This window comes from Cupressus sempervirens, chromosome 7 (assembly GCF_028749045.1).
Source record: "Cupressus sempervirens isolate cs-2001-9-10 chromosome 7, ASM2874904v1, whole genome shotgun sequence".
Lineage (NCBI taxonomy): Eukaryota > Viridiplantae > Streptophyta > Pinopsida > Cupressales > Cupressaceae > Cupressus > Cupressus sempervirens.
In genome coordinates this window covers 347,537,490-347,563,070 of record NC_143124.1, presented here as the reverse complement: position 1 = coordinate 347,563,070, position 25,581 = coordinate 347,537,490, and the positions used below count along the sequence as shown (strand labels likewise).

The 25,581-nt window shown below is 32.3% G+C and overlaps 1 protein-coding gene across 1 annotated transcript; it reads right to left on the bottom strand.

The window, feature by feature from the left end:
• Positions 1–842: 842 nt before the first annotated feature.
• On the bottom strand, positions 843–23,911 carry LOC149546872 (non-functional NADPH-dependent codeinone reductase 2-like). The gene is made up of 5 exons (XM_089791400.1): positions 23,743–23,911; positions 23,459–23,640; positions 23,138–23,381; positions 1,293–1,472; positions 843–1,203 (listed from the first exon to the last, which is right to left on the bottom strand). The coding sequence occupies exons 1-5, from the start codon at positions 23,884–23,886 to the stop codon at positions 976–978; spliced, it is 978 nt and encodes a 325-aa protein (XP_089647526.1). The 5' UTR covers positions 23,887–23,911; the 3' UTR covers positions 843–975.
• Between the last annotated feature and the right edge of the window lie 1,670 nt (positions 23,912–25,581).

Here is a 25,581-nt window from a genome sequence, read left to right as displayed (position 1 = left end):
TGGCTTGCTTGGCACATGAATACTCTGACACTTAGTCAAAATGGATATCCATATTGTCGCTTGGATTATATCTTCTTAGAATATATTGTATGACTTGACATGAACTGACTCTTAATAGCTTGACATATAGTATTCTGATCAATTCAGCATGGATTATCTTTATCTCAGTCAAAATGTATTGAAGTACTCAAAAACTATGGACTTGCTTGGTTTTAACCACACAGCTCAGCTTCAACTAAAATAAGAATAAGTCCTATATACATAGCTTAGTCTTAGTAGGATGCCTCGATCTCGATGATGACTGACCAACTGTGCCATACAAATAACTAAGAATTTGACACTAATAGACAACAAGACTTAGTGATCAATACATAATACCCACATATATCATGATAAATAGTATAAAATAAGGAAGCATGCAAAACATCATACAAACATTTGAAAGGAATGATTACTATTTCATCTTTTGTCTTACATTTACATCAAACATGTTCCAATATTAATTAATAATCATAGTGATTGTAAGTTAAAACCACTGAAATATATACCTAATCATCATGAAAACATGTAAATAGTCATCACCCATAATGCATGAATAATCCCACATGCTAAACTCATCACATAAATGTAACTGTCATAACGAGTACACCAATGTTGTCATCCATAATACATTGTAGGAAAACCTCTATAAATATGAGCATATATGGATATAATCCAAAACCAAGTATTGCCATGTACAGGAGGTAGTAGATATCTGGAAAATAATTGTACCATACAAAAATATGTGTTTGTATTTATATGTGTAGATAGCTCAAAAAAGCAATAACAATATTATTAAATAATTCAAAAAAGTATAATGCAATATGAATTATATTAAAAATTACATATGTATTATCTACTAACTTTAAAATCTATTTTTAAATGGTCAGCACATGTTAGCTAAATAGTTATTTTCAATGACATATTCCTATATATTTAGATTTCCCCGTCCCAAAATTCCTCAACTTTCTTAAATGGACCTTTGATAGGATTTACAAAGACCTTCCACATACATGGTTGTTCTTGTTTAATAGAACTAATTTTATCATGGTCTTCACCATCTAATTTCCAGTCAAATACCTGGAAGTTTTCAGATATCCTTACAGGGTTGAAACTCTTAGGTATGACGCTTACACCCTTCTCTATTCCCCAATGCAAGGCCACCTAAAAAATCAATGTAGAAAATAAAGTTAGAACTCATTAATAAAGAATAATGTAATGAAAGTACAAAATAATTAATAACTAAGGAATACCTGAGCATGAGTTTTCCTATGCTTATATGCAATATCCTTAATAAGAGAATTATCTAGGATATTATTTGATCCCCATGAATTTCCTGCACCTCCTAATGGTGACCATGCAGAAACATGAACATTTACACTCTTGCAATACTCTCTCAATTTATCTTGTTGCCAAGAAGGATGCATCTCTACCTGCACAAAAAATGTCAATATACTTTATAACTAGTCATAGAACATGTTTTGAAGTAAGGATTAAAAAAAATATTAGAGAATTTGTTTTTAAACTTATTTTATATTCTATTAACATATTATTTTGTTTAATATCTTGTGAAATAGAGTAAAACCATTTTTTTTAAATTCATAAGAATGTGCTATTCTCTTCTTACCCAATTTCAATTTTTTTTTTTTATATTGGTTAATGTACAATAATAAATTATATTTGAAGTTATAAATAATAAATAGTAAATAGTAAACACAAATTGTAACGTATACATTCTAGATTTTAAGAATAACTTTAATCTATCAACCTTTAGATTATATTTCATGATAAAATAAAAAATAAAAAATAATCTAAATATTGAAAATGAAGAAAAGAGAAAGAAATATTGGATACGTCTCTAATAAGAAAAGGTAATATCAAATAAAAGAATTTATATTGATTAATGTATAATAATAAATTATATTTAAAGTTATAAATAATAAGTATAAAATACTAAACACAAACTATAATGTATACATTCTAAATTTTAAGAATCATTGTAACCTATCAACCTTTAGATTATATTTAATGATAAAAGATAAGTATGACTTTTATTTTAATATTGAAAATGAAAAAAGAGAAAGAAATATTGGATATGTTTTTTAATAAGGCAAATTAGTTGTACAACAATGATCCCAAAATGATGATAATTGTAATACCATCTTTCTTGGTAAATAATAGTCACCCATAAAAGAACTACTTAAGAGAGATTTGAATTATAAATAAATAAATATAGTTATGGATGAGAAGTGAGAAACACACAAGGGAATAGAAAGAGGGATTTAGAGAATACAAGGGGCAAATAAATGTTTGACATGGAGTACAAGTTTAGTTATTAACATATTATGCTTTTGATTTAAAAAAATTAAAAGAAAATTTTTGAGAGTTAAGAGACTAAATATCAATTTATATATTTATTATTTGTATTCTAACCTATAATTGTGTTAGAATATATAGATAGTATGAGGATAACTTTTTTTAGCTATCAAGTATCACAATAATTTTATTAGAGCATTTAGAAATTCTAGATATAAATCCATTGTATAATTCAATAAGATATTCCATGTAACGTTTGGAATTTCTATGGCAGTACAATCTTTCCCAAGAACTAGCTTTTTGGAGCTATCTTGGTCTCTTATTATGAATTAGTCTATTTAGAAGTCCATATTCTATATGTAAAGAAAATATTTTCAATTATATTATTGCATTTGTCTACATTTATATATAATTTTATTTATTTTTATTAGTTAAGGACTTCATCTATTGTTTAGGTTTAAAAATTAAATTTATTAGTTGTACATTCTAGTTTGATATGTCATCTCAATCATTTTATCTACAACTTGAGTAAATTTTTTTAATAAAATATTCTAAGATCTTTACATTTTATTAATTTCTTGTAATATAACACATGATAACATCAAATTATTTTTAGAGGATCCTTTTTAGAATTGTTAATTTAAAAAAAAAAACTTTAATATATGTTTTTTTTAAAACAATCTTTAATATTTGAACAAACAAGTATTTTACCTCACCTATGACGTGAGGGATTACATATTAAAAAGGGAGATTCCTAAAGGAGCTTAACCAAATTTACATTTTCCTAGTCTTGAAACTTGATGAACCCACCAGGATGGAGGATTTTAGGCTCATTAGTCTTTGCAATATAGCGTACAAAATCCTATCGAAGATCCTTGTGAACTAGTTGGAATCCCTTCTCGATAAATTTATCAGCCCATCTCAGAATGGCTTTGTCCTCGGCTAAAAAATATTGGATGTAACTATTACTTCCCATGTAGTTATGCATTCTATGGAGGAGAGAAAGAATTGGCCCATCTCATAATGGCTTTGTCCTGGGCCAAAAAGAGCCAAAAGTCTATGACAAAGTTAATTGTGATTTTCTTATTGATATCTTGACTAGGCTATTTTTTGGGGGAAGATTTATTTTGATGATTAAGGAGGTTCTCAATTCTATTTAATTTAGTTGTCTTTAATGGAACCCCATGGAAATTATTTAAGTCTACTAGGGGATTGAGACAAGGGGACCTCTCTCAACTTATTTGTTCATCATTGTGGTGAAGGTTCACAAAAGAAACTTCCTATCCATGATAGAACACGTTCAAATAAAAGGTATCAATATTTTGTGGGTGATACCTTTGTCTTTGGGATTTCTTCTATAAGATAAGCTACATGTTGGAAGAAGCTTCTAGCTGACTATGTTGAAGTTTTAGGCTAGAATATAAACTATCATAAGAGTAAGATCTATTTTTTCACCATTGACATGTGCCTACAAGATAGGATTACAAGGCAATTACAATGACAACAACCTAACCTCCTAGAAACTTATCTTGGATTACCCCATAGCATTAAGGAGATCACTCCCCAGTTTTGAAACTTGATTATGGAGTGCATGCAACAAAATCTGGTTGAATAGAAGGGGAAATTTATAAGTAGAGTGACCAAGAATTGAAACTTACCAATGTACATGTGCTAATAGATATGGAAGGAGAAATATAATTGCACTTTTAGAAATATATCATCTCCCCCCTAGTTACCATCCAAATTATTATTAACCTATTACATGAATGCATCCCCCATACCCCACCACCATAAGAACATATTATTAGAGATAACTTGGGAACACTGAGTTTGATATCCAAATATGAAAATTCTAAATTTTTTTTCTAAACAACAGGTGAGATGGAAACTACCCTTGGGTTTAAAATTCACATTGATGGGTTAGCAAAGGATAGCTAAGCGGCTACAGATGACATTATATGAATGATTGAGGTAATCTGGCAATGGCCTATGCTAGCAAATGTGGTGAACATAGTAGAAACTTTGTTGAAGATATGGGTCTATTTTTGTAGAATAAGCATGCCAGTTTAACTGGTATTCAAAACCTTCTGGTTGAGGGAGATTCAAAACTTATTATCAAAGAAATTAAATTGAAAAGTAAAGCTAGCTAGAATATTTCCCCAAGTCATTAAGGATGTCCATACCCTTGCCATGAGATTTTGGGAAGTGGCTATTCAACTCATATACCATGAAGACAATGAGGTTGTAGATGTGTTTTCTTCAATTAAGCATGCAACGAATGACATGCATAGGTGGGAGAACTTTGATGGGTTTCCAACCCATATATGGGCTTTAATTGTAAAAGACATTAAATAATTTTATGGAGTCGATTAATTTTTTGAGTAACATTAAATGTTGTTTGGTAATCATTATTATGAATGTCTTACCAAAAGATGGTTGTAATATCATTACTTATGAAAGGATTATGATTGGACCACTAAGTGGTGTTAAATTTTGGGAGGAGTTTTGCCTAATTTGGAACGTTGGCTTTTGAAAGATTTGGTACAAATTTTCTAGGAGTAAAAGGATGGGTGTTGTAATTAATGAAGGTACTTGACTTGATGGTGAAAGAAATTGTGGTTGGAAGCAAAAGTAAAGTATGAAGGCTCCTTATGATTCATGGTGGAGTGTTCCCATCATGGCTAAATATTATTTGGAGCCTTTTTTAGTTAGGTATTCACCATTTCAATTTCATCTTTAACAAGTTTTCAAGTGTTGGGCTTACTACTTTTTTTTTCTACATTACAAGTTAGTAGGGGTAATTGTGGATATTATAAGGATTTCATTGAAAATTTTGGGGAGAGTAGAGAAATGGTTGGTAACACTATTCACATTTAGTCTAGGTCCATTGTGAAATATTATGAGTCTCCTAGACTTAACTTAAGGAGGATGATTTGGTGTCATTTATGCAATGGATTGAGGGTTATCATGAGCCTATCTCTATGTAATTTGTTAGTACCTAGAACAACAAGTGAGTGGTTGTGAATGGGATATCATTTGAGATCAATGACAAACTCATCTCTAAAGTTGGTGGTTTCTCCTTGGATGGCCAAAAATGGAAAAAAACAACCCATGTTACAAATTAAGCTAGCCATAACCAATTCTTTTGCACAGGTGAAAGTCTAACTTGCGACCATTGTGGTTTTTTTATAATGGCTCTATCAAATTCCTTGAAATAGGTATGCTAGGATATCGTGTTCTATCTCACCTTAGAAGGTAGATTCCATATAATTTACTACTATCATTTTCCCATTTTAAACCATTTTTGGAATCATGATTTTATCTCACTACAACATTTGGGGTCAAATTGCAATGGCAATTTGTGATAGTAGTGTAATTTGTGGTGATTTTCATGTTCTTTTTTTTTGTAATTGTCCCTAGCACCATCATAATACTGGCATTGGCATCATAATTATGATGCTCACATGAGTATAAATAGAAAATAAATGACATAAATCATTCCCCGCTATTTTGATTATGGAGATCTACATGCAAAAGAGGGTGGAGAGCTCTAAAGGTTGTTGTGCCCTTGTGATTAGTACATTTCGTTAGTGTGCCTTTATGACCTCTAAATTTCATTATTGTCTAATTGCTCTGTGATTTTGTTGTTGTGTCATGCCCTTGTGATCTTGGTGCCCTTTATCTATGATTTAATTATTGTGTCATGTCCTTATGATCTATGTGCCCTTTCTTTGTGATTTTATTCAAGGGCTATGTAAATGTTCTTTTCTTTTGAACCTTCTAAACTTGTATCTCTTTATATCTCCTTCTAAACATATATATCTTAGAGATATTTTTTAAGGTTCTTATTACATCTTAGCACAATAGAAAAATTGATCCATCTACATACATATTCCAGAATCCAAACAATAAAACAATAATTTTCTCACTCTAATTTTGCTAAGTGACTTACCTCAAGATCCTGCACAAAAATAATTAGATTAGGAAATATGGGTAGAGTTTGCAAGAAATTTTAGGAAAATATATCATAGCAAATATTCTTAGAAAGAAAGTAGTCATAACCTAGTTAAATGGGTCTAGTTTCTGATTAGTTGGGTTGATTACAAATTCTTGTAGAATTATCATTAGATTAGGTGTAATAAAACAAAGAATCAGTTGTTCCTAGCTAGCAAGATCAAATATAGATTTCTAAGGTGATAAAATTGTATATGTTGATGCATCACTTGCATGCCAGACATGAAGTGCATTCCCCAATTTACAATGAATGGTTTGATGTAAAGTCTCCATACATTGGCCCAACAATGGAAGCCAAGGATGTAACCATGCATGTATTGGCACACTCTCCCTGCAAGGATCCCAAGTATCTATTGCTTCTATTAATTTGGGCATCACTATATGATCCAGAATGTTATGAAGTATTGAAGCTGATAGTAACTTCTCCCATGTCTCCATAAAATGTAGCATACATTCAGTGTCCCTTGGCTCCTAGGAATTTGTAGAAGTTATTCTCACTATTGGAAGAATAACTTCAGTGAAGAGTTGAAGAAGAAAGTTTTGCTTCTATGTAAATGTCATAATCATGAGGCTCATTCCCTTGTAGAAGCCTCTTCCACAATGACATTACCTCTAAACCATCCAAAGGATGTTCAACTTCCCAATTTTAAAACAATCTTATATGCAATGGATACTTCAGATCATTGCAAGGAGGTTGTGCCAATACTTGGAATGCTCTTATAAGAAAATGTAGATACAATACATGACAAATTTCACAACTTGTAGTCCTCCCAAAATTTGGATTGTAAATTATCAAAGACACTTCGAAGTGATTCCAATGTCATCATACCTACCGCAATACTTTCTTGGATTCTATCTAGTGTCTCCCATAATATCCTCTATGTTTTCTAGTTGTTGTTTCTACTATATAGTGACTTTCTAATGTTGCTCCTTCTCTCTCATGCCTTAAATTTTGATTATCAAACTTTTGAATATCTACCTCTACCATATCTAAAATCAACTCCACATTGTATTGTAACTCTCGCATAGCTTTTTTGATCATCAATAGCTTTCATTTCAGCATTCAAGTTTTCAAGATTGGTCAACACCCTCACTTACAGACCTCTCATGTCAAGCACTTTATGTACTATTTCAACACCATGTTTTTCCTTCCAAGATAATAGTTCTCTGGGTGCATTTTCTTTTAAAATATTAATTTTGTTGAAAATTTGTAAACTCTTAGAAAGTGCAATATTGTTTTCATGTATGTATGTATATATGTATATGTGTGTGTGTGTGTGTATTTATGTATATATGTATATATACATGTATGTATGTGTGTATATATGTATTAATACATATGTATATGTATACATATATGTGCACATCTATACATACATACACATACATATATGTGTATCTATGTATGTACCAATGTGTATATACAAAGAGATCTTGTGGATTGTGGATTATGGATTATATGAAAACAAAAAAAAAATGGCATTAATCATTCCCCATTTTTTTTGATCAATTCTAGAGAGTTGCATGCGAAAAGAGGTGGAGAGCTTTGAACATTGGTGGAGATTGGTAGAGATCTAATATTTTTTTGTCATATCATGCCATTGTGATCTTTGTGAACTTTCTCTATGATTTCCCTTAGTAGCTGAATAGATAAACTCCTCTTTAAGTATATATATTTGTATATATACATACATGCATACATACATACACATATGTGTATGTCTATGTATGTATGTATACATAGAGAAGCTTCTCTTTATGTATATGTATATGTATATACATACATACACACACATATGTGTGTGTCTATGTATGTATGTATGTATATACAAAGAGTTTTTTAAAAAGTGCTTATTACATCTTAGCACAATAGAAAATTTGATCAAGCTGCATACATATTCTAGAATCCAAATAAGAAAATAATAAAACTCACTCAACCCATGCTAAGTGACTTACCTCAAAATCCTGCACACAAATAATGCAGACCAACAAAAATAGGCAGAGATCAAAACAAATTTTACAAAAACATATTATAGCATATATTTTTAGAAAGAAACAAGTAATAACCTAGTTAAAAGGGTCTAGTTGTAGATTAGTTGGGTTGATTACATATTCTTGTAGAATTTTCATTAGATTAGGTACAATAAAATGAACAATTAGTTGTTCCCAGCTAGCAGGATCAAATATAGTTTTCCAAGGTGATAAAATTGCATATGTAGATGCATCACTTGCATGCTAGGGATGAAGTACATTCCCCAACTTATAATGAATGGTTGGATATAAAGGCTCCATACTGATGGAGAGATAAGGATGGTGGGAGTCAAAACCAAGTCAATCTCACTTAAATCTATAAAGGAAGTACAAGATTCCTCAAACCCTCTACAAAGAAAAAAGTACACAAACAACTCCAACACCTTCGTAGTGATTAGGATGGGTGTCTTAGGCCAAATCAAGGTGGATTCAAAAGGTTTCAACTGATTTTTGGTCCTCAAGTAACATCCAACACCCAAATCCATCAAACCATTTGAGATGCCTAATTTATTTCCAAGTAGCCCTATAGTGACACAAAAGTGAACTTTGCTCTGAAACTTTTCAAAACACTCCCCAAAAAATGATGAATTCAAATACCCATTAAGCCATACTATAACTATCAAAAGTGTTCCATGTGTTCCTTTGGACCATATCCTATTCTTAACATATTATGGATCAAAAAGGCATGAAAAGAGGGTAATTTAACAAAGCAACTACAAGTTTCATGTATTCTCAAGACCCCAAACTCTAGATAGTCTCTCCTTATGTTGTAAATGTTCTAAATCAGAAAGGAATTAGTCCCAAAACTTTTGTAACCCCAAAAGCCCCAAATCAGTCTCCTACAAACCCTCAAAAGTAGGGTTTTCTAAATCTCAGCCTTCCAAGCACCTCCAAACTAAATTAAAAGCTATTTCACCTTATCTCCAACATACCAAAGAACTTCCAATCATTAATCATCAACCTCTAATGGATAGAATCCCTGATGCAGTTCAATAACCATGAATTTAGTGCCTTTTACTTCACAAACTCCAATGTGATCACCAATCCTTAGAACTTCCTATAAAAACATTGTTAGATATGATTTTTAGATACTGTTACAAGATCATTCCATGAGAATCGAACTCCTACATTCATGGAAAGATCAACATTTGAAGTAGAAACTCAAACGTGTTAATGAAAACAATGAAACCCTTAAGTAGGGAAAACAAACTTGAAAGAAGTGATCTTCAAAAATATCAGTGCATAAGGAATTGATCAAAAAATATGCAAAAAGGCTGATGAGATTATAAGGCTACAAGAAATCAGTGATAGTCAAGCCACCATGCAGCAAATGCTTGAAAAATAATGTTTATATTAGCTCTCTTTACACAATCTTTATAATTGATCAATCCCAATAATGTTGTCTTTGTACAATGCCTCAAACTTAACTTAATAGCATCCCTTACAACTATCCCAACCAATTTGGATCAGTTTCAATGCCTAGTTATGCCTAAAATGCATTAAATATTATTTCCCTACAAAATGGAATTAACCTTTGGGATTCAAATATTTGAATTTCCCAACTTACCATTTATTGAATAGAACAACTAATTAACACACTAAACTTTCTTATTAGGTCCTTGAGAACAATTTAACCAATCCTAAACCTTTATAAGTCTCCTAAGGACCCAATTAACTCTAATATGCCATTATGCCCATATTTTACTATCAAAGATCTTAAGGTCCTTAGTAGGCCCTTTAGGATTCATTACATTTTTATCATCTTTAAAGCCTTCAAAGGCCACATTTGGCTTCATAATGTGACAATTGATTGGTTTAAACTCCTCCTTGCCTTTGATCCATATTTTTTCTTCTTTAAGGATCCTTGCATGTCCTGATGCTACTATATCACATACAATGGCCCAATAATGGAAGCCAAGGATGTACAACCATGCATGTATTAGCACACTCTCCATACAAGGATCCCAAGTATCTCTTGTTCTATTAATTTGGACATCACTATAGTATCCAAAATGTGATGAAATACTAAAGCCAGAAGTAACTTGTCCCATGTCTATAGAAAATGTAGCATAGGTTCAGGGTCCCTTTACTCTAAGGAATTTGTAGTAGCTATTCTCATTGCTAGAAGAATAAATTCACTAAAGAATTGAGTGTAAGGATTTGAAGAAGAAATTTTTTATTCTATGTAAATGTCGTAATCACAAGGCTCATTCCCTTGTAGAAGCCTCTGCCACAATGAAATTACCTCTAAACCATGCAATGGATGTTGAAGTGGTTCCCAACCTTGAAACACTCTTATAAGAAATTGCAAAGAAAATGAAAATGCAATACATATATTACTATTTTTTATGTATATGTATGTATGTATGTATGTATGTATGTATGTATTTATGTATGCATCTATCTATCTATGTTTGTAAATATGCACATATATACATATGTATATGTATACCTATATGTGCATATATACATACATACACACACATATGTGTGTACCTATGAATGTACATATACAAATAGATCTTGGTACAATAGAAAACCAATCCAACTGCATACATATTCTAGAATCCATATAATAAATAATAAAACTCACTCAAGCCATTCTAAGTGATTTACCTCAATATTCTACACAAAAATAGTGTAGACTAGGAAAAATGGGCAAAGTTCACAAGAAATTTTACAAAAACATATCATGGAAGATATTTTTACAAAGAAACAAGCCATAATCCAATTAAATTGGTATAGTTGTTGATTAGTTGGGTTGATTACAAATTCATGTATAATTGTCATCAAATTAGGTACAATAAAATGAACAATCATCTTTTCCCAACTAGCAAGATCATGTACAATTTTCCAAGGTGATAAGATAACATATGCATATGTATGTATGTATGTATGTATGTATGTATGTATGTATGTATATATGTATGTGTGTATGTATGTATGTATATATGTATGCATGTATATATATGTATATATGTATGTATGTATATGTGTGTATATGTATATATGTATCTATATGTATGTATGTACATGTATGTATGTATGTATATACATATATATACATGTGTATATGTATATATACATACATATTGATGCAAGAGCATCCAGAGGTATAAGGGCAATCCTGTGTCACCCAAAAAAATGTACTTAGACTTAGTTTCTGTTTCATGTCTTTACATTTTTGGATACCCATTTGGGTCAAATAAAGGTTCCAACTCTCACAGTTCCACTATCAGTGTGTTTGAAAATCCCAAAAAAATAGGAGCATGCAATTTGGCCATCATTTTGGTGACCTAGAAGGTGTGAATTGGCCAGATGAATGTAATTGTGATTTAGAGCATTCCAAAAAAGAATCAGGTCAAAAGGCCCCACGGTTTGAAAGTTATTGCAGTTTTTTGGGTTTTGGAGACCTCCTAAGAATGCTTCAAAGTCAGGTTAGGGGCATTAAATGACCTCAAAAAGGGCCAAAAAAATGGGGGACAAGCAAAGATCCTCCATAGGGCTATAGAGCACTTTGAGAGCTTTCCGAAAATGTAAACGGTTCGTCAATCGGAGCTACGGTTCAAAAGTTATGCCTCCCGAAAGTTCGGTTACCGTTTTTGGATTCTTCTAGATTTACACCGACTTCTAACGCCGATTCTGGAACCTTCTATTTGGTCGGTGGATGCCTACTAGCACTTTCTAGAATGTACTCCTAGTCCTTAACCCTCCGAGGTCTATTTAAGGAGATTTTTGGCATTGTAAAAGGCAGTTCGGAGTGGAGTTTGAGAGGAGGGACTAAAAGGAGAAATTATCTCCAGATTTATGCTATTGTAAACCCTTAGGGCATGTTTTGAAGTTTATTTTCTCTATACTATTTGTACTAGCTTATTTTCTCAGTTAATACAATTTCCCTTTTCTGTTGTGTCCATTTTGTTCTTGGGTTGTGTTCCCATCACTTATACACACATGTGTGTATTTCTATGTATGTATATATGTATATATAGAGAGATCTTGTGGATTGTGGAGATCAATGGAGATCTAGGATATTAGTGCCGTTCCCTCATGATCATTGCCATGCCCTTGTGATTTCTACATCTATTTGTCATGCTCTTGTGATCTTTTTATATGTATGTATGTATGTATGTGCATATATATACTTGTGTGTGTGTGTGTGTGTACATACATACATAGACACACATATATGTGTGTCTATGTATGTATATATTTATGCATATATATAAACATAGAGATCTATATATATATATATACATACATTCATCGACACACACATGTGTGTGTATATCTATATATATAAATACATATACATAAAGAGTTGCTTCTCTATACATACATACATACATAGACACATGCATATATGTGTGTATGTATATATACACATGCATATACATAGAGATAAGCTTCTCTAATCACCTTCTGGGGAAATATAAAGAGATACATGTTTAGAAGGAAAATAAAATAACAATTACATAGGTACCTCTTCTCCCATTCAAGAAAATCATAGAGCAAGGGCACGAAGATCACAAGGGCATGACAACAAAATCCTAGATCTTCACTGGTCTCCACCAAGGGCACGACAACTAAATATGGAGATCATAAGGGCATGACAATGAAATGCAGTGACCACAAGGGAAAAAAATGAAATCCCCACCAATGTTCAGAGCTCTTCACCCTCTTTAGCACGCAGCTCTCCACAATCAATCAAAATAAATGGGAAATGATTTGTGTTGTGTTTTCTTTTTTTCTTTTTTTATACTCACATGGGAATTGCAATTGTGATGCAAAGATCAATATTGTGACCATGATGAGGGTAGTTGCAAAATTTAACATGAAAATCCACAAATTATCCTATCATCACAATCTGACCCCAATGTTGTAATGAGAGCATAAGTGTTTTTAAGACTTTCACTTGGAAGATATAAAACTCTACATCTGAGGTTCCTACTATTGAAAGATAGTTATCTAATTTTGTAATTAAGAGTAGAGGATGAAGAAAGAAAATTTCTAATCAAATTAAGGCTTGCAACAATTATGATTTATTTGATCCTAGTAGTTGCAATAGCAAGAGAAGAAATGATAATTTTGATGATACAGTTGGTTGTATTAGTAAGTTTGGACAAACTTCTAGGATGGTTGATGAAGAGGATTTGTGGATTAGGAATGCGCATGGGATTTATGTTCTAATTTTTTTCAAATGTTAATATGTGCTTATGGAACATCTTGATTCTCAAACCTTGGGTGTCTTATGTAAATGCATCCTTGGGCTATTGACAATCTTGCATCTTTGGGCTATATTACCTCAAGCCCTACTTATAGTATTCTCTTCTCATAGACACATGGCTCACTTTTATCAAGATTTCTCTTCTCCCATCTTTAGGCAATTTAGTGATACTAAGGTTTCTTATTATCCTAATCCTTCTATGGAGCATGAATCCTCTCATTCATCTAAAGATGAAGATGAGGCTTTAAGGGTTCCTACTGAACAAGTTCATAAGATTGCTACTGAGATTGATAAAATGCATGATTGACTTGTTTAAGAGAATCATAATACCCATGCTATATTTTCTTTTGATGCTATTAATAAAGTGATCTATAATGATGGACATGGATCTTTTTCATGGTCTTAATCACCTTGTTTGCACTCACGTTAAATGTTCAACTCAAACTACATCTCAAATAGGAATGGCTTCATGTATCACTAGTGTTGAACCTATCTCATCTCTTTCCAAACCTATCTCTAGCATTCCTTCTTATCTTGCTCCTATTGTGACTACTTATATCAATCATCTAATCCTCCTATTAGTAGTCTTACTATGTATTCTCTACCTGTGAGCATTCCATCTACTTAATTTCCTATCTCACAACTTTCATACAAGAGTATTTCTTACACTTATCCTAATCCTCCCATTAATTTCCTAATGTCCCACCTATAGCACCTTCTATTCTAGCTAATTTTTACACTCTTCCAAGGATGTTGAATGTGTCATTGCTACCTATTTTCTCTATTGATTTGAATATCATTAGTATTGCTCAAATTGTTTCTTCCTTGCAACAACAACTTGCTTCCCATACTCAATCCAATTTTAATGTGCCTATATGTGATATGGGTAGTCCTACACAAAAATAATGCAAACTAGGAAAAATGGGTAGACCTTATAAGAAATTTTAGAAAAGCATATCATAGTAGATATTTGTAGAAAGAAACAAGCCATAACCTATTAAATTGGTCTAGTTATTGATTAACTAGGTTGATCACAAAATCATGTAGAACTATCATTAGATTAGGTACAATAAAATGAACAATCAATTGTTCCCATCTAGAAGGATCAAGAACACTTTTCCAAGGTGATAAGCATCACTTACATTCTAGGCATGAAGCACATTCCCCAATTTATAATGAATGGTTGGATATAAAGGCTCCATACACTAGCCCAACAATGGAAACCAAGGATGTAAGCATGCATTTATTGGCAGACTCCCCATGTGAGGATCCCAAGTATCTACTATTACATTGTTAATTTGGGCATCACTATATGATCTAGAATGTTATAAAGTACTGAAGCTAGTACTAACTTCTCCCATGTCTCCAAAAAATATAGCATAGGTTCAGGGTCCCTTGGCTCCAAGGAATTTGTTGTAGTTATTCTCACTGTTAGAAGAATAACTTTAGTGAAAAGTTAAGTCTAAGGAGTTGAAGAAGCAAGTTCTTTTGTCTAAATGTCATAATCATGAGGCTCATTCCCTTGCAGAAGCCTCTAAACCATGCAAAGGATGTTGAAGTTTTTCTCAACCTTGAAACACTCTTATAAGAAATGGTAGAGAAAATGCAAATGTAATGCATTTATTACTATTATTCTTTTATACGTATGTATGTATGTATATACATATATGTACATGTGTGTGTGTGTGTGTGTGTGTGTGTGTGTGTGTGTGTGTACACACACACACACACACACATAACTACATACATACATGCATACATATGTATGTAGACATATGTATATGCATATATATACATACATACACACTTACATGTTTGTGCCTATGTATGTATAGAGAGAGAGAGATCTTTGCACAATAGGAAAATGATCCAGTTCTATACATATTCCAGAATCCAAATAATTAAACTAGAAAACTCACTCAACCTTTGCAAGTGGCTTACCTTAAGATCTTGCACAAAAAAAATACAGACCAAGAAAAATGGGTAGAGTTTGCAAGAAATTTTAGAAAAGCATACGATAGTAGATATTTTTAGAAATAAACAAACCATAAACTTGTTAAAATTGGTCTAGTTATTGATTAGTTGGGTTGATTACAAATTCCTGTAGAACAATCATCAAATTAGGTACAATAAAATGAATAATCAATTTTTCCTAGCTAGCAGGATCAAATACAGTTTTCCAAGGTGATAGAATTGCATATGCAAATGTATGTATGTATGTATGTGTATGTGTATGTGTATCTGTATGTATATATGTATGTATATATGTATGTATGTATATATACGTATGTATGTATATACATATGTATGCATATGTGTGTGTGTGTGTGTGTGTGTCTATATACATACAGACACACATATGGGTTTGTTGATGTGTGTGTGTATGTATATATATAGACAAGTCTTGTGGATTGTGGAGATCAATGGAGATCTAGGATTTTGTTACCATGCCATTGTGATTAATGTATTTCATTGTTGTAACCTTGTGATCTATGTATATGTATATATTATGTGTGTGTGTGTGTGTGTGTGTGTGTGTGTGTGTGTGTGTGTGTGTGTGTGTGTGTGTGTGTGTGTGTGTGTGTGTGTGTGTGTGTGTGTATATATATATATACATATATATATATATAAAAATAGGTAGAGTTAATATCATCGTTAATGGGCATTATATTACACCTACATGTACATACACACTATATATTTATGTGTGTGTGTGTGTGGATATTTTGAGGTAAGTCACTTAGCACAAGTTGAGTGAGCTTTATTGTTTTATTATTTAGATTTTGAAATATGTATGCAGCTAGATCAATTTTTCTATTGTGTTAAGATGTAATGCACACCTTGAAAAAGATCTCTCTATATACATACAGACATAGACACATAAATATGTGTGTCTATGTATGTATATATACAGATACATACATAAACATACACATATGCATGTCTATGTATGTATATATACACATACATATACATAAAGAGAATCTTCTCTATATATACATAGATAGATAGATAGATAGATAGATAGATAAATAGATAGATAGATAGACAGATACATGTGTGTGTGTAAACATACATAGACATAAATAGAAGCTTCTCTATTCACTTATTGAGAGAACAATAATGCAAACCAGGAAAAAAGTGCAGAGTTCTAAAGAATATTACAAAAACATATCATAGAAGATATTTTTAGAAAGAAACAAGCCATAACCTTGTTAAATTGGTCTAGTTTCTGAATAGTTGGGTCGATTACAAATTCCCATAGAACTAATATCAAATTAAGTACAATAAAATGAGCAATCATCTATTCTCAGCTAGCAAGATCAAATATTGTTTTCAAAGGTGATTAAAATGCATATGCAGAAGTATGTATGTATGTATGTATGTATGTATGTATGGATATATCTATATATGTATAAATATGTATGTGTGTATATATGTATGTACATATTTATGTGTGTGTATATATATATATATATATCTTTATGTATGTATGTATGTATGCATGCATGCATGCATGTATCTATGTTTGCATGCAATGTATATGTATATATGTGTATATATATACATATATATACACATGTGTGTGTGTCTATGTATGTATGTATATATATAAAGAGATCTTGTGGATTGTGGACATCATGGAGATCTAGGATTTCATTGCCATGCCTTTATGATCTTTGTATATGTATGTATGTATGTATACATATGTAAATGTATATAAACATGTATATGCATATATAAGTGTATATATACATACATATAGACATGTGTGTGTGTGTGTGTGTCTATGTATGTATATATCTATATAAAAAAATTGATCTTCGTACAATAGAAAAACAATAAAACTTACTCAACACATAGCATGGCCATAGATGCAATGACAAAGCCTATTGGTAAGTGGATCCCTCTTTTTCTCTCAAACTTTTCATGTGTTTATTTCACTTGAACTATTATTTCTTAGGGTCCATTTTGTCATATTGGATTCATTTTATGCAGAAGGTGATGAGGACATTCCTAGATGTACCTGTATTAGATGTACGAGAATCACTAAAGAATTGTGATGAAATGCTTGGAAGCAATGAAGATGGACTTCCCCTCAGAGTACTAGGAGGCGATGAGGACATTCTAGGTACTTTAAAGATTGATCCTTTCTTAAATATTTTAAATCTTAATGGTGAATTTAGATGTTAGTGGGGGAGGTGGGGCCAAATGAACTTCCACCTTCATGTGGTTAGCCCTGATTAGTAGAGAATATCAAAATATTCTTGAAACCAAGTGAAGATCAAAATTAATCTATGATTGGGTGACAACTAACTGTGTGAATCACTTGGTTTTAGGCAAGGTAGAAGAATGTCAAAATTCAATATGCAAGCTTAATTCATATGCATACGACATCAGGTAGAGCTAAAAAATACAATAGGTTTATATTTTTCTTAGAGGTCTTTAATTAGGTATTTTTAAGTTATAGACCATCACAAACATTATAACTTTGACTCTTATAGGCAAGGGTAATGTCCTCAGCAAACACACAATTCAAGACTTTCTATTTGCTAGCATGCGAAGGACATTCTCTTGGCCATAGCAACTAGAGTTCTAATTTCCATGATGCTCTATAATTTTTAAATATTAATAGACCTACTAAATAAATGTAATGATGTTGTGTTTTTTCATCTTTGCCTATTTTCCATGCATATACAAATGCAGTTGCACATGTAATCTCAATTAAGAGTGGTAGAATCTTACTTTAGATGTGAAAAAAAATAACATGCACCAAAAGATGGGAAAATGATGTCACCTTTGCAGGCCTAGAACCTTTTTTTGTACTTCAAATATTGATCCTTTCTTAAAGATTTTAGATGTCAATGGGGAATTTAGATGTTGGGGGTGGGGGACAAATGAGCTTCCACCTTCATGTGATTTTCTCTGATTAGTACAAAATATTAAACTATTCTCAAAACCAAGTGAACTTCAACATTAACCTATGATTGCATGAAAACTAATTGTGTGAATCTTTGGTTTCAGGCAATGTAGAAGGATGTGATAGTTTAATATGCTACTGTAATTAAAATAGCTTTAAATTTATTAGAACAAAAACCTATACAAAATTATAAGTGAATGATAACCAAGATAGATTGATTTGATAACAAAAATGTGTATCCACGTAGATGCCACAACTATAAAGGATATACTAATATCAATTAAAACTTGTATGGAAAATGATTACAATTAGCCATTTACATACATTTGTAAGATATATGCCAAATCTCTATCCCTTGTACAATATTTCTTATATTATTGTGCTTTGTATGTCTAACTTGGTCATGTAGCCTCCAGGATTACTTCAAATGACTCCTCTCTCAAGATGATCTAAAGCTAAACTCATATTTGGCTCCTTTTGCCTATGGTCTTAAAAAGTAGATGAGCACTTGAATCTTGTTCACAAAACCAACTAGAAAAAAGGCATAAGACACTCATTATTATACTTTCAAAAATATCATCTATAATAAGGTTATATAAAACAAATTAGAGTCCAATGTCCCATGATATTTTGTACATAGAACATCTACCCACTGAATTTACAATTCGGTCATCTATAATTGATCTTCACTACTGCAAAAAAGAACTAATAACCTTCTCAGTGATAAAAGGACTTTATTGGACAAGAAACAATTCTTTAAATAAAAAAAAATTCAGCTACCCATCCAAATTGTGACGACTTGTTCTGATGGATAATCATCACTTCCACAATATAGTTGTTGCATACCTATCACACTTATGATGGCCTATTCCAACATATAGCCATTGCTCCCACAAGACACCTATTGTAATACTGTTGCAATTGTGATGGGTGATTAAAATATTATGCTATTACAATTGTGACAGTTTATTATCACAATTAGGGAGGCATGAAGATGAACTCTTTCCATTTCCTTCCTCCAAGTTTCAACCATTTTATTCTTCGTACTTGTGATAGATGCTCTTGTCGTCTTTATTTGTGATAGAAAAGTTTGATGGGAGCTAATTCATGGTACTGTTACTTAGGCAATGGGTGGTAGTTGCAATTGTGGTAGCCTACCATCAGAATTCGGGTCCAAATGCAACAGTGTCTCAATTCCCTACCTCATACTTCACTCTATGGAAGATAATATTATCAAGGTAAGGGAGAAGATAAAAATAGGTAGACCTTATAACATCCTCCACTAGGCTTTTATGTTCAAACTATTCAATTCCTACAAATGTATTTTCCCTACCCATCATATTAGTGTTGAGTTTGTCCTCCCTAACTTGGCTATTTCTACCTCAACCCCCAAAATCTTAACTAAGGTGATGCCTACTCTTGATACCTAAAGTCCCAAGTCCTCTCTACACTACATCTTTAAATAAATTAAGATGGATAAGAATATCTAGATCATGAACTTGGATGTGGAAATAGAAGGTGGTAGGAGGAGATCTCTATAAAATAAGAAAAATTGTGTGAATATGGAACTGAAACCTAAACTTGAGAGCCTTCCTATCTATGATTCCATTGATAGCAAAAAATTACAGTCCCCCCCCCCTCTTGCCAAAAAAAAGGGGAGAAAGTAAAGCTTTCTAGAAGAAATACATTATGGATGAGGACACGGGTAGTGAGGGAAAAGATGAAGAAAGAACTCATTTAAGCCCTATTCATTCCCATGTCTTTAACACCCAAAATAATGACACCTATGATAAATAGGGAGGTGAAAAGGGGGAGAGTCCCACCTCCTCCCTTTCTAAAAGGGAAAAGGAAAGAAGACAGTCAATAAGGATACCCCAGGGACCTTGATAGGTGAAAATCAAAGTATTATGGATGGGCTAGGAGATGTGAACAATAGCTTCAAGAAGCTAGAGGAGAGGCATGAGACTCTAGAGTAGTGATTTGATGATTTTATCAGGTTTGTGGTCAAGGTGATGCACTTGGTTGTGCCAAATCTTCACCTCATGCATGCAAAGAAAGAAAGCCTCACTTCTACAGTAGTCATGGATGCAATGGGCTCCTTTTACATGTTCCTAGCAAATGATTAGTTGTAGCTACTATTGGATAAGCTAGAAGGTAAAGATAAGAACAAGGAGAGCTAGATCTCCTCTTGGTTTTTCTTTTCTTTTTTTATGGCTATCTTGGCACTCAACCCCTATGGCATTTGTTCTTAGTGCTTCCCTAGAATCTTTTTTATTATGGTTCAGATTACCCATTTTTTTTAATGATGGTTAGATTTTGAGACACTCTAATGTGAGGGTTTTTGAAATTGAGAAAGGGGTAGGTTAAATTGTGTTACTTCTCACTTATAGTTGTTCTATAATATTTTGTTAGTTTGGTTCATCCCCCATTTTTTGTTGCTTTTAATTTAAAAAATAAAGAACTACTTATATTTATATCATGTTACAAAATTATTTCCTATAAGAATTCTATGTTGCATTATAAATAAAACACAAAGAGAAACAAATGTGTTTCAAATAGTCTTTTCCTTGGTTTATCTATTTTCTAATACTAAATAGTACCACTTTGAGAAATAAATATATAAATTCATTATTTAAAGAATATGAATGCTAGAATATAGAAATATCATAGAAAAATACAATGTATCAATCTATTAATTAAATGTATTTCATTAAAGTGATTTTGACATGTGGTCGTGGATCATGTAATACTTGTTGATTTAAGTGTCATCTTGATTCTTCTAATCTTTTGACAATTATAAATGAGCACATTGTAATTGGGACAATATAAACTAATTCCTATGCTTATTGTACATAAAGAGCTATATACACAATATTTTCATGTTCTAAATGTTAATAAATCTCTAGATAATAGTGTTATGTACATGCGTGTGCATTATATTTAAGCTATTAGATATTTAGCTTAATGGTAAATCATACTATTATTAACTACTTGTTTGGTGAATACTTATTTATTTTAGTTTTAATAGGTTTTGTAAGAAATATTTCTTGTGTTATGTAAAGGTTGACTAATATATATGAGATCTATTAATTGTTGCATACCCATTATTATGAATAGTCTACGCATGATATATTTCTATGGTTAAATTTATTGGTTGACAATATATGCTCACACATTAATTGATTTGATAGAGGCTGAACAATGGTCTCCATCTTATGACTTTGTTGAAAAAGCATTTTCATTCTGAATTACCTTAACTTGGCTCAATTCCATTACATATTTTTTAATACTATTATTTACATTATATATTTAATAAATTGATTTTCATAAAATCTATTTGTTATTTCACATCATAGTTTTTGTTATATGAAACATGTAATTTTTGGAACCTCTTAAACATCGCATAATAAGACTTGATTCTTAAACTAGAAGAAGTGTTAAATAGTCAAGATTGAATTATTTTTTAAGGATGACCATAATTTTTACTATCAACCAAAATTTGATCGATCTAAGGAAAATGCCATACATAGAATCATCCACAGCTCGATCCAGAAAGAAAAATGATTGACGACAAGGTAAGAGACACGGTCTATGAAGAAAATAACCCAAACAAGAAGAAAATGTTCCATGATTCACAAATTTCGAGGACAAGAAACCATCCGTTCGAGGAAACAACTAGTAGTTTGCATATACAAATTATTGTGGACAAGGAATGCCAGTTAAATGCTTTGCGATCAGCCAAACGAAAAATCAAATCTCGTAATCTTATTGTGAAGCGACTGAAGTGGAAATCGTTTGGGGCATTCAACTTAGGGCACAAAAGGCAATAATGTGAAATTAGCAGCTGTAGCTGCACTAATCTAGTTGGAAGTGGAAAAAGTAAAATTGTGAGAAAAAAACAGAACAAGAACAGAGGAGCTGCTTAAAAAAATACAAAACCCAATTTTATTGATATCAGCGATAATAATAAATCATGGATCAAACTGAAAATGAAAACTGAGATTGGAGAAATCACTCATCAGACTGAAAACGAAAACGTTGTAGTGGATATTAGCGAACACCAACAAATTAAGCTTCTCTTTTGCTTAAATGCTTCAGCTGAAAGATGCAGTCATTACAGCATGTCCATTGATTTTGTAATGGGCCATCCAACGTTCTATCCTCAGACAAAGTCCTATATAGCGCTTTAAGGATTTAAAAGAGACCTCGCTTTAGAATTTTGCCATTTGCAGAAACGTCGATGCATAACTGCTGTCTAGTTAATAGAATGAGACTCCAATACTAATATCTATTTATAGTATTACATTTGCATTAAGTATTGATGGTCGTACCAAAGCATTCATACTGAAATTCATGCAGAGAGCCTTCCTACAATTGAGAGCCTTCATGATATAAATTTAATACGCAGATCGAGTCGCTATTTCTGAAATAAAGCCATTCGGCATCGATTAAATTTTGGTAGCATTTATTAATTATAAAACATTTTGTTTTGGGTTTAGATTTTATTAGCTGGAGCAAGCGAATGGCAACGGACAACTATTAAATGGAAGTTATAAAAGATATCTATGGAAGCAAGAGAGTGAGGGCAGCACCTGGTTCACAGCAGGAGGTATGTTGCAAAAGGCAAGCAGGTCGCTGATCTTCTTAGAAGAAAAATTACTGACTCCAATTGTTCTAGTGAGGCGAAGTCGAACACATTCCTCCATTGCCCTCCAAACACCTTGTACGTCCATTGCTACGACGTCATCTGACGTTATATTAGGATGTACGACACCTTTCTTAAGGGCCAGAGGTAAGTGGATCAGATACAAATCCAAATATTCTAGCTGCAATGTCCTGTATACAAAAGTCCCAATAAGAAAAACTCAACAATAATTTTATATCTGCTTATAAAACTCAATCCCTTGACTTACTCTAAGCTTTTCCGGAGGGCAGGAACGACGTCTTGAGGATAAGAGTCCATGGGGGAAAGCTTGGATGTGACAAAAAGTTCCTCCCGGGATACAAGACCCCTTTCAATGGCTTCCTTCAGAGATTGTCCTAATATGCCTTCTGTGAAATAAACGCTTGCAGTATCAAATGCCCGATAGCCAACCTAAGAAGCACACATAGAACGTTCGTATGTTTTGATACCTGTGCTTTAGAATGACTAATTGAAAAGGGAGAGAATGCTGATAAAATGATTGCATTACAAAACCTGAATGGCTGTCAGTATTGGGGTCCTAATATAATCGAGTGATGCAGAGCCCTTGGATATGATGATATCCTCTGCAGCCAAACCAAACCCTATTACGGGCATCCTCATCCCGTTATTCAGCGTTACTCTTACAACCTCGGCCATTTGTTACCTCCAAGCCCTCTCCTTTCTGCAGAGAGATTTTCTAGATGCAATAAGAACACCTAATTAGATAAGAAAGTACTGGAGATATTGTTTATGATTTTGTGGACGACATTTCACGATGCGATCTATGTCTTTCGTAGTAGCTCGAGGTACAGTTTTACAACTAGCGCAACTCTGAGCTCGCACGTGGGAGGAGACTATTTTTCCTCGACCGCAATCCATCAAGCATATCTAGCAAATTGGACGGCTATAATCTCTCCCACCAATAATTTATCGTTGTGCGTAATAGACGAAATTTTGAAAAGTTAAATAGTGCTAATGACTACTAAGTTTCTATTAATTCTGATGAGATGCCAATCACTATTAATAAAAGGAAGGTTTAATGAATTTGACTTAAAAATTAGAGAGTTAAATTCTAATAGTAATATCATAATTTTTGTAAAAAAATATTTCTTAATCAAATTTTTATTTATTTATTTATTGTTAAATTTTATTTTTATTATTTGATAGCAACGTATGGACTGCTCCTGTATAGTTATACTATTTTTTTCTTTTCTGAGAATACAATCTATTAAACTTATGTTGAACCCATGTCATAATAAGAATCAGATATTGTTTGATATCTATCAAATTTATATTCCTATGTCTCATATCTAACAATTGACATGCCTCCTACTTGACAATATAGTGTCTAGATCCTTTTAAGATGATTTTCAAAATACACAAGATAGAGGGAACAATATCTATACAACTAGAATAAGGAAATCAATCAGGCAAAATGGATTCTTTAAACAAAATCCACTTGAGAGAATGCAAAATGTGGGATCTAGGGAAGGAGGGAGGGTCTACCACACATAAATCACATATTCAACCATTCCAAGAAGATGAAGATTCACGTTCATAGTGAATGTGAGCATTTCGAGTTCAGAACAAAATGTGAGATTTTTTCCTTGTTTAGATCAATAATAAATTATTATAAAAGGAAGACCCAAAGGGGGGAGTTATGGGGTTAAGGGGGGCCTTTCCAATCTTTTCCCATTGAGCTATATAGCTTTGGTAGAAGGTTTGTCTCTCGCCAAATTAAATAATAAAAAAGGACAACTACAAAATGCATGGCATCAATCCAAACTATGAGGCTATTAAAGTAATGAGAAAATTTCTTTTAACTTGATAAATATCAAGGGAAGGTGTTGGATAAGTAGAAGGTGATAAGGAAAGGGGGGATGATTTTTATGAGGAAAACTCTATCTATAAGGAAGAGATCTAGGTAATACAAAATTATGATATAGTGAGAAGGGACAAATTAAAAGGAAACTAGATAGGGGTAGAAAAGACATGCAGGTCCATCCAATGTCAACAATTTTGATTGAGTATAATTAAGGAAATAGAAAGAGGGAGGAAATATTCCAAAAAGAAAAATTAGTAATTGTCAAAATGATTTGCTTGAAGCAACCAAATAAATGAGAGATATATTTATTTCTTAAGGATAAATTGAATGAGATGATATCTAATATTTGAACAAGGAAGAACGAGAATAAGGGAGAGAGAGAGGAGAGAGAGAGAGAGAGAGAGAGAGAGAGAGAGAGAGAGAGAGAGAGAGAGAGAGAGAGAGAGAGAGAGAGAGAGAGAGAGAGCGAGAGAGAGAGAGAGAGAGAGAGAGAGTATTTGAGGTTACTCTCTAAGATTTTAAAAAAA